General features: G+C 34.6%; 1 protein-coding gene across 12 annotated transcripts in view; it reads right to left on the reverse strand.

Annotated features, from left to right (window-relative positions):
• Positions 1–10475, reverse strand: part of OSBPL8 (oxysterol binding protein like 8) — a 150220-nt gene that overhangs the window by 3788 nt on the left and 135957 nt on the right. For all 12 annotated transcript variants that reach the window (XM_074325390.2, XM_074325393.2, XM_074325395.2 and 9 more), the window contains 6 exons: positions 9761–9858; positions 8162–8251; positions 6766–6902; positions 4973–5158; positions 4542–4629; positions 378–483 (listed from right to left, as the gene is read on the reverse strand). In XM_074325390.2, coding sequence (XP_074181491.1) covers positions 378–483; positions 4542–4629; positions 4973–5158; positions 6766–6902; positions 8162–8251; positions 9761–9858 — 705 coding nt within the window. The remainder of the gene's footprint in view (positions 1–377; positions 484–4541; positions 4630–4972; positions 5159–6765; positions 6903–8161; positions 8252–9760; positions 9859–10475) is intronic.

The following is a 10475-nucleotide window of genomic DNA, read 5'->3' on the forward strand; positions in this document are numbered from 1 at the left end:
GAAGTGTGGAACTGAGCTCAAAGCTCAAAAAATGCTTCCTGCATTGAATCTAGGAAGCTATTAACATTTTTTTCAGAAGCTAACAGGGCATAAGAGCCACACTACAGTGTGGTTCTTGATTTGCATGTTTCACTCTTTTGTTTTCATTCCTCGTGCCCTTATCTGTAGCCTGGTCTTGAAATTTATCTATAATGTAAAATAGGTTTTTTTTTGTTTTGGTTTGGTTTTTTTGCATACCATCCCTGCCCCCTTCAAAACTCTTGTACATCTTCTTAAGTTAATATGAAAACTATTTTGGTATATCAAACATAGCATCGTACTATCCTTTTAAAAATTTAGACTCCTATAGTGAATTAATCTGCAATAAATATTTTTACCTTCACTTCCCGATGAGTCCTGGATATCAGGTTCCGGGGAGGAATAGCCTTTTGCCACTTTCTTCTGTTGCCTGGTTGGCTTATGTTTCAATTTTGGGACGCTAACCTAAAAAATAAATCATGCTACAATGTGAATTTGCACTGAATTTTGTAATTAAAGACCAATGTTGTAGAACTGTCAAAACTATTTGTTCATGGGCACAATACTTAGAGATACAAACAAAGATGAAATAGTCTAACTAAAACTTAACAAATAAGATGTGATACACTTATATAATCATATTGTCTTATTTAATTTTAATAGGAAATATCAATTTGGCACAAATATCAAAAAGCATAAAAAATATACAATGAAGAGTTTCCCTCTCACTCCTGATCCCTATCTACCCCATCCCCTCTCCACTAAATAGATACTCACTGCTATTTGTTTGTATATCTTTCAAGAGATATTTTTATGCACACACAAATATGAATACATATCCCCCCCCCCGTTCTAACTCCATCAGTTAGTACCTCTAGTTCAATGTTAAATAATAGTGTTGTTTTTAATCATCTTATCTTGTTCCCAACATTAGAAACATTTCCACTGAATGATGTTGGGTTTCCAATGAAATTATTTAGATTATTTACTTTTTCTAGTATCTGCATAAGGTAGAAAGCATCTTATAATAAATAAAAATGATATTATTTTGCAGAGCATGATTTAAATTTACTGAAAGCATTTGAGTGCATGCACAAGATTCAAAAGCATATTAAACCATCAACTAGGACTAAATTTTCCGAGAATAATAAACTTTAGACTTTATCCTATTAATAGGCTTGCAATTTTGGAAGTAAAATCTTAAATTTAAAAACTCCAATGCAAGAGAAGAAACTAGAATCAGAAGGGCAAGGTAAATTACTTAGAAAAACAGGGAACCAGTGGTCATACACCTTTAACCCTGCTCTTCCCTGTTTACTGTTTTAAATAGAAATGATCCCCAAATAATTTTCTCCCCAACTTCACATTCTCTCCTTCCCTCAGTCCCTAGTAACCTCTAATCTTTCTATGAATTTTCCTATATTTTATTTTATATTATGAGTAGAATCATACAACATTTGTTCATTTGTGTTTCACTTATTTCACTTAGCATAATATTTTCAGAGTTTATCCACGTTGTAGCATGTAGCAGAATTTCATTCTTTTTATGGCTGAATAATATTCCATTGTAAGTATATACCACATTTTGTTTACCCATCTATTGATGGACACCTGAATTGTTTTCACCTTTTGGCTAATGTGAATAATGATCTTCTATCCATTATTGCTAGTGGTAGACTTAAGTATCCATCTATTGTTATAGAATGGTCTATTTCTCTCTTTATTCTGTCAATGTTTGAATCATATATTGGGGCTTCACTGATTTGTACATATGTAATTGTTATATATTCTTGACAAATTGACTCTTTTAACAAAATACAATGTCCTTGTCTCTTAAAAGTTTTTTAATTAAAGTCTATTTTGTCTGATATTAGAATAGCCATCCCAGCTCTTCTTTGGTTATTATTTGTATAGAATAACTTGTTCCATCCTTTCATTTTACTCTATTTGTGTCTTTGATCTAAAGTGAGTCTCTTGTAGATAGCACATAGTTCGATCATGTTTGTCTTCATCTATTCTGCCAATCTGCCTTTTGATTAGAGAGCTTAAGCCATTTAAATGTAATGTAATTACTGACTACAAAGGACTTACTTCTGCCATTTCACTGTTTTCTGTATGTCTTACACTTTTTTTGTTCCTCATTTCGTCCATTACTCCTTTTGTGTTTAGCTGATTTTTTTGGGTAGTAAAATCGTCAATTCCCTTCTCATTTCCTTTTGTATACATGTTTTAGATATTTTCTTTATGGTTACATAGGGATGACATTTACATCTAAATTTATAACAATCTAGCTTGAACTGATACCAACTCAATTTCAGTAACACACAAAAACTTTGCTACTATACAGCTCCATCCTTCCTCTCTTTAGGTTGTTGTCACAAATTACACCTTTATACACTGTATGCCCAATAATAGATTTGTAATTATTATTCATTCTGCTTTTAAATGCCGTAGAAAACAAAAAGTGGAGTTATACTTGTAAATTAAAACTATAATAACATTGGGCTTTTATGTTTGCCCAACTATTTATTTTTACTGAAAATCTTTATTTTTCATACAGCTTTAGTTTCATTTCAATCTGAACAACTCCCTTTAGCATTTCTTGGAGGGCAGGTCTAGGGGCAGTGAACTCCCTCTTTTATTTATCTGGAAATGTCTCAATTTCCCCCCCATTTTTGAAGTACAGTTTTGAAAGACAGAATTCTTGGTTGACAACTTTTTTCTTCCAACACTTCATGCCTTCTGGCCTCCATAGTTTTTGATGTAAAATTGGCTGTTATGCCTATTGAGGATTCCCTCATATGTGACAAGTTGCTTCTCTCTTACTGCTTTCAAGGCTCTCTTGGCTTTTGATAGTTTGTGTATAATGTCTCAGTATGGGTCTCTGCATTTATCCTACTTGGAATTTGTTGAACTTCTTGGGTTTGTAGATACATGTCTTTCACTAAATTTGGGGATTTGGAGGACTTCTTTCTTCAAATATGCCTTTGCCTCTTTTTCTTTCTCTTCTATTTCTGTGACTCCCTTAATGCATATGATCCACTTGATCGTGCCTCATAGGTCCCTTAGGCTCTGTTCACTTTCCTTCATTCTTTTGTTTCTCAGACTGAATAATTTCAATTGTCCTGTACCTAAATTTGCTGAATGTCTTCTGTCAGCCCAAATCTTAGTTTTAGTCATTACATTTTTAAGCTCCAGAATTTATTTGATTCCTTTGTATAATTTCTCTTTATTGATATTCTGATTTGATTTATACATCTTTTTCTTGATTTCCTTTGGTTCTCTGTCCCTGTTTCCTTTAACTCTTTGAGCATATTTAAGACTGCTGTACTCAAGGCTTCGTTTGTTAAGTCTGGTATCTGTACTTCATCAGGGATAGTTTCTGTCAATGTATTTTATTCATTTTAATGGGTCATACTTGTCTGTTTCTCTGTATGCTTATAATTCTTTGTTGAAAACTAAACATCTGAATATTATAATGTGGTGACTCTGGAAATAAGATTCTCCACCTTCCCCAGCGTTTGCTGTTTTCTGGATTGCTGAAGTTGTTCAGTGAATTTCCCAAACTATTTTTGCAAAAACTGTATTCCCTGTTGTGCACGGTCACTGATGTCTCTGTTCCTTAGCTGTTCAGTTAGTATTTTGACAGAGATTTCCTTAAACACCAATAGGTAAACAAATAAAAACAAAACAAAAACAAAAACAAAAAAATACTCTCCCAGTCTTAGCAGACTGGCTCTATGCAGGGGCACTCCTTCAACACTTAGCCAGTCTTGCATAGAACCTTGGTATTAGCCTTAGGCAAAACTTAGGGTTTTCTTTTCTGAGCAAAAACATCTTGCCTTGGACATTTTCATGGCTTTCTAAATTTCCCTGTTCATACGGGGCTTTCCAATGCCCTAGTTTGCCAAAAAATCTCTCCCCTGCTTTTGTTTCTGTCTATTGTATGTTTCAATGGTAATCTTTTTTCCTGGGTGTCTGCAGTTTGTTAGTTTGGCTTGCAGTACTTCCAAGCATTGCCTGCAGCCTTTCTAGCTGAGCTCTGAGTTAGATGAAACGGAGCTGTGGGCCCTGCATATATCCTCAAGTAGCCCCCAGACAAATTACAATAGATGTACGAAACAATTTGTGAGCTCTGCTCTGCTCCCTGTGGAACCATGGCTCAGGCTGTGAATCTGGGAACCCTTCAATGTCACTGCATCAGGGAGGAGTTGATGCAAGGGCAGTAAAAATGCCATAAAGCTTTCCTACTGCTTTGAACTTACCTCTTTCTTGAGTCAATGTTCACTTAATTGCTACAAACCTCGAACTGTTTTTCAGATTTCTGGGAAATTTGGTTCTGGCAGTCTGCTTGTTTTTTTTTACGTTTCTTTTGGGGGGACAAGAGCTTGGAGCTGCCCAGTCTGCTGACCTAAAATTTTAAACTTTGAAACCAAATTTTAAATGTTGGTGGCCAAATATACTAGTAAGGATTTAAAACTTTTATATGCCTAGCAGATCTAGTTAGTTTTTTTATCACATACCATTGGAGTGCGATGTTTCACTTTGGTCTGGATAACACCATCTTTCTCGAACTGTATCATATCATTAAGTGGGTCCCATGGTCTAGTACTACATAAGTAAAAAGAACACCATTTGTTTAATGACTAAATAAAACACTCAAAAATTTTCTCAAAGTTTAGATTAGATGAGATTTTCATTAGTAATTATAAACCCAGCTGTTAGATTAAGATTTTTTATATCTAATCTTCTGATTCTCAGCTTATTTTATAGGCTAACTATTATCATGGAGTCAAATTAATAATGAATGGAACATCAAATTTAAAATCTCACACTAATTTATATATCTATGACTTAATAAAAAACCACTCCAACTAACAATAAAAATTCTAGAAATGAAGGCAACAAACTATGTTCATACAGTGTTTGTAATGTACTCTCTTTAAGTACTTACTCTGCAAACTTGTAATGCCATTCTCCTGTGAGTGGATCAAGTTCAAATAATTTGCAAGTCCACTCTTCATTTTTTGTTTTCCGATTTCTGGCAGCTTGTCTTTGAGCTTCTTCTAAAACACATTTCTCTTGTGTAGCTTCTGTTTGGTCTTTGGCATTTATGGCTCGAGTTACCCGCTGCCAGAGTCTAATACACGTGCAAAACAGTATTTAAAAAGCAACAGAAAATCAAATCTACATTGAGTAGGTTTGAATCCCCGTAAGAGAAAATGATGCCCATGTGGGTTTCTGGCTTTGACAAAGCTTATGCTTAGCTACTTGGAAATGAGTCAAGATATAATAAGTGGTACCTGGAGTAGAGTAACACAGTGAAGACTAATTTTTTTTCTTGGCAAGAAAAATTTATTACATGGGTTCTTAAACATATGGCAATGAATGGCTGACCCAATGATAGGAATGTAATGACGTCTAATAAGATCCACTGGCCTCAAAGACCCAACAGTGTAATGCCATGCTTCCCAACCTTGGATGCAGGAATTATCAGGGAACTGTTAAAATCAGAATCTTTGGTAGGCCCAAGTATTGGTTTTTTAAAATGTTTCCCAGATGATTTTAATGTTCAGTCAGTGTTGAGAACCACCAATTAAACAGAAAAGACTACTGAGGTAAAATTTTTTCCCCTACTAAAGTTTAGTTTTTTTATCAGATAAATAAAAATATAATACCTATATTCCACCCAGCTGGGAAGACAACATGTTGGGACTGAAAGAACCAAAGGCTTTGGAATTAGACAGACGAGAGTTGAATCCTAGATCTGCAACTTCTTGGCTGGGGAATTTAGAGTTACTTATACTGTCTATGACTCATTTTAAAAATATGTTAAATTATACCCACACCTCAAAAATTGTATGCCTTGGTAAAGCTTCACTCTGGATGAAGAGCAGCATGTGATTACAGCTGGAACAGAATTTTTAGAACTGGTGCATACATATTCTTCCATCTCTGACAACCTCAATTTTGAGTGTAGAAGGAAAGTACACATAGATTTGAGTCCCATTAGACAGAACGATAACGCACGTGGGAACATGTAGTGAGGACTAAACTGCATAATGTATATACAGTACCCAGTATAGTGTCTTTTACACAGACGCGCCCCCACCCCCCCCACCCCTGTTTCTCCAAACATAAAGAAATATATAGTAAGAATAAAACTGGGCAATGTATATACAATATTTTGGTTCAAAAGTATTACAGATCTAATAAGATATAACAAAGAACAGAAACTATGGCCTTAATTATTACCCAGCCTATGTAAGTCCTCTAGAAGCCTGCATGTCCAGGGGCATTTTTTTTTTTTTTTTTTTTGCATTATTCTTATATTTTAGAAAACGAAACAAAAGTAGATTTTGTGCTACATCCTTCATCGAGAGTTTTACGTGACTCACCCAGGTTAGAAAACAGCTACTAGATAAAAAAACCAAGGATCATTAATTACTCCCATAATTTTATGAACACAAACTAGAAGTTGTTTTTTATTTTAATAGGCTCTGGAACACACAAGAAAAGAAAGGAAAAAAAATGAGAAGTTTTAGTTTTGAGCTGCAGGAAAGCAGTATGATTTGTATTATAGGTATTTATTTGACATTTACATAAACTAAAACAGAATCCCACAAATGTTAAACTATTTTGCTGAATTAAAATGACTGAAGACAGAGAAAAGTGCCCACGCTATTGAGGGATTAAAGAAAAAATACTCTTTATCATCATGAAATTAGCTGAAAAATGTACACTTACTTCTCCGATTCAAAGTCTCCCTGTTCTTCAAATTTTACGGTGTGCCTTATTAATCTCCATTGCTTAATGTCTGGTGTTGGATTCCAGAAAACCTCGGAATTATCAGTCTTTTTGTCATTAATAAAAACTTCACTATCCTGTATTTTAAAATATTAAAAATTAATGTAGAGAATTATATTTATTTAAAAATTATTGAAAAGAGGATTATATAGCATAGTAGTGATACTTTCTTCCTGATACTTAATCCCACAGTTAAACACATTTTTAAAACAAATAAAACTAGCACTTTTCCAAAAGCCCCAAATCTCTTGTCATTTTAATAAAAACATTAAAATTAAATAGTGAATACTAGTCATTTTAAAATTCGATTGAATACACAGGAAATCACAGGATTTTACAAGTTTTACTTCAAAAAGCAAATTTCAAACAATTACATGCAAAGCCTCAACAACTATGTCTGAGCTGCCAGTGGACCAGCATTTGCTGCAGCCATAAAGAGATACACACAATCTATGTAGAAAAATCCAACAGAGCCTTTCTTGGCATTAAAAATTTGAGCACAATATTAGAAATTCCATTAAAAAACACGCAAACTTTTATATTTTTTTCCAAACGATATTCAGATAGAATTTTAAAAATTACAAAGCGTATGTGGCCTCTTAGTTGAGTTTCTAGGGCGTTTCATTTCATTCTCTTCTATTTCTTATCATTTTCTGCTTATTATAATGCAGAAAACAGTATACATTGTTCACAGTGAGAGTGCATCTAGGCAGTAACATGATATAGTCCTTTTTATTCATTTAAGCTTGTCTTAACAAAATTACATAGTGTGAATTTAGGTTAGCAGAGAATAAAAGCCATTGCTCTCATTTACCACTATATAATTTCCATGTTCCTCAAAAGGAAATATAACTCTAGTTGGAAATGGCCCTTCGTTCTAGGTGAGAGGCAGTATACTGCTGTTCATAAAAGCACAGCCCTGGAGGCAAAGTACCTGGGCTAGAATTCTCACTCCATCACTTACTTTGAGCAAATTATTTAAACTCTCCATGCCTTAACAGTGTCCTCTGTAAAATGGGGACAATAACAGACTCACCTTATAGGATTATTATATTAAATGTTAAATGAGTTAATATAAGGAACATTTTTAAATAATTCAGTACATAGTAACTGATATATAAGTGTTAGCTGGTTTTGTTGATTTAAAATTTTGGAAACATAAAATATCACGTAAAACTAAGTATTATTGATAACAGATCAACATCAAAATACTTGTTAAGCTGAAGCTTATGTTAAATAATGATGCTTTTATCAATGGAATAAGTGAGTTTATAAAATGTGATTATTTTTTCACAGAATAAAATTCTTTTGTTAAGCGAAAATAAAAAATACTTACCCAATGGCCTTCCAAAGTAGCTAGGACTTCTTTTCCCAGTTTAAGTTTCCCTGATATTTGATTAACATAGTCACTGCTACCTAGAAATGGCTTTTAAAAGAGAAAATGTTAAAGAAACATTTTGCTTTTAATTTGTATTTACATACAATGTAAACAAAAAACAACAACAGAAAAAGTAACTGTATAGTTACAGTGCTATTGAAGGCCCAAATAGTGAAATACTGACTCAAATTTTAGTCAGAAATGTTCAATAAAAAGAAATGTGAATTTGTTGCTGTGGAAAAGGAGGTTAAAAAGCATAAAATGTGAAGTGCAGATAAACATATTGAGAAAGGTCACACCGACATAACTGACTCAAATCCTGTGCTCTGTTACTGTCACAATATATGAAGCAATAACAACTCGGTAAACTTAAGGGATTTAACTCAGCTATTGAAAGAAATAACACCCCTTCCTTCAAAATAAAACAGTAAAACAATACCCAACCATACAAACAAAAATTTGCTAAAATGAAAAAAATAAGCAAACAAAGGGTACTGTATCTAATAATACTTAAAAGAGAAAATACTTATTAGAGAAAACTGGTTATCAACATAGGAGCTACTAATGAATCTTCAACAGTTCATATTAATAGAAGTATTTTTATCTGAACACAATGTACGGTCTTACACCAACCACAGTGAAAAGGTCTTAAATTTCTTTCACTCTAAGCCAGACATTATTTTCCAAAGATGGTCGTAAGCATACTTACCCTTCCCCCACTAGCCCACATGCTTTTCCCCAGTGAGACCTTGCCATCCTCCCACTCACTGAGAAGTGAGGCCTACATGCCTTCCCCCTTGAATGTGGATGGGTTTATAACTCTTCAACTACTAGACTATGGAGGAAGTGACATAATTTGATTTTTGAGGTTAGGTCCTGGGCGGTGATGCAGCGTTCACCTTGCTCACAAGGACACTCGCACTAGGAACCCTGAGCTGCCAAGTAAGCCAGCACTCTGTGAGGAAGCCAAGCGCCATGGGAAGGCTGCGCGCACGGTCATTCACATCAGCAGTCCTCGTCTCTCAGTCATCCCAGCCAGGCCTGGGACATGTCACTGATGAGCCTTCTGTCACTCGTAGCCTGCAAGTCTTCCTGAGGCTCCAGACATTACGGAGCAGAGACAAGTCATCTTCATGTGCCCTGTCCAAATTCCTGACCCACAGAACCCCTAAGGGTTGGAACACGGTTGTGTTTAAGCTTGTGAGTTTGCGAGTAAATTGTTAGGCAGAAACAGTAACTAACACAACTCTGTCAGAATGCACACAGATATAGCTCAAGCTGATACAGACTTTCTGGTATTTTGTAAAGCAATGCTGTAATTTACTGAAAAATTTCTATCCATTCACATTTAAAATCTCAGCTCCTATACAACACTAACCATTTTATAATTAAAATAAAAAATAAAAAAATGATGGCTTTGTGTTGATTTGGAGCTTCCAAGGCTGCCCTTTCATGAATTCTGTGTTCTTATCTTTAGTCTTTAATTAGGCACTAAACTGTACTCTTTGTTAGGTGATAATTCCTATTAGGTGATACCTCCTATTACTCTCTACTAACCTTTAGTTTGAATTCAAGTATTGCACTGTATCCAGTTTTTTGACATGTAATATTGACTGTTCCACCAAGCTCCAGCGTCATTGTGCCATAAAGAATTCCTAAAGGAAAACACAACTTTGATAAAAGGCTGAAGAGATAGAGACAATGGTTAATAACAAGCATCTTTAATCTAAATTTGTTCTAGGAGAAACTAATAAGGAAAAGATATTCTGTCCCACTCAATAACAATCTGTAATTAAACACATAAAGTTGGTTTCGTAGGATTTAAATAGATAAGAGTTGATCTACATTATCTGCAGATTCCATATTTGCAAATTCACCTACTCACTAAAATATATTAGTAACCCCTAAACCAATACTTATAGCACTTCTGCAGTCAATCATGGACATGGGCAGAGTGGCAAAAATTTTGAGTTGTTCAATGTGCACATTCCCAGCTGCGGTGGAACAGGGAGACACTCTGCTTTCTTGTTTCAGCTCTCAGGTCGTAGGGAAACAGGTGTCTTTTTTGCAGTATAGTTAGTGCCACAGTTTTGTGCTTTTTGTTCATGACTTTACTGTTTAAAATGGCCCCAAATGTAGTACTGACATGCTGTCTAGTTTCCTAAGCACAGAAGGTTGTGATGTACCTTACGGAGAAAATATGTGTGTGAAAGCTTGGTTCTGACATGCATATATAGTACTGTGGGCTGTTAGTTCCATTTTCATGAGTCAA

Source organism: Rhinolophus sinicus, chromosome 1, assembly GCF_057876585.1.
Source record: "Rhinolophus sinicus isolate RSI-liver-muscle chromosome 1, RSI-T2T, whole genome shotgun sequence".
Classification (NCBI taxonomy): Eukaryota; Metazoa; Chordata; class Mammalia; order Chiroptera; family Rhinolophidae; genus Rhinolophus; species Rhinolophus sinicus.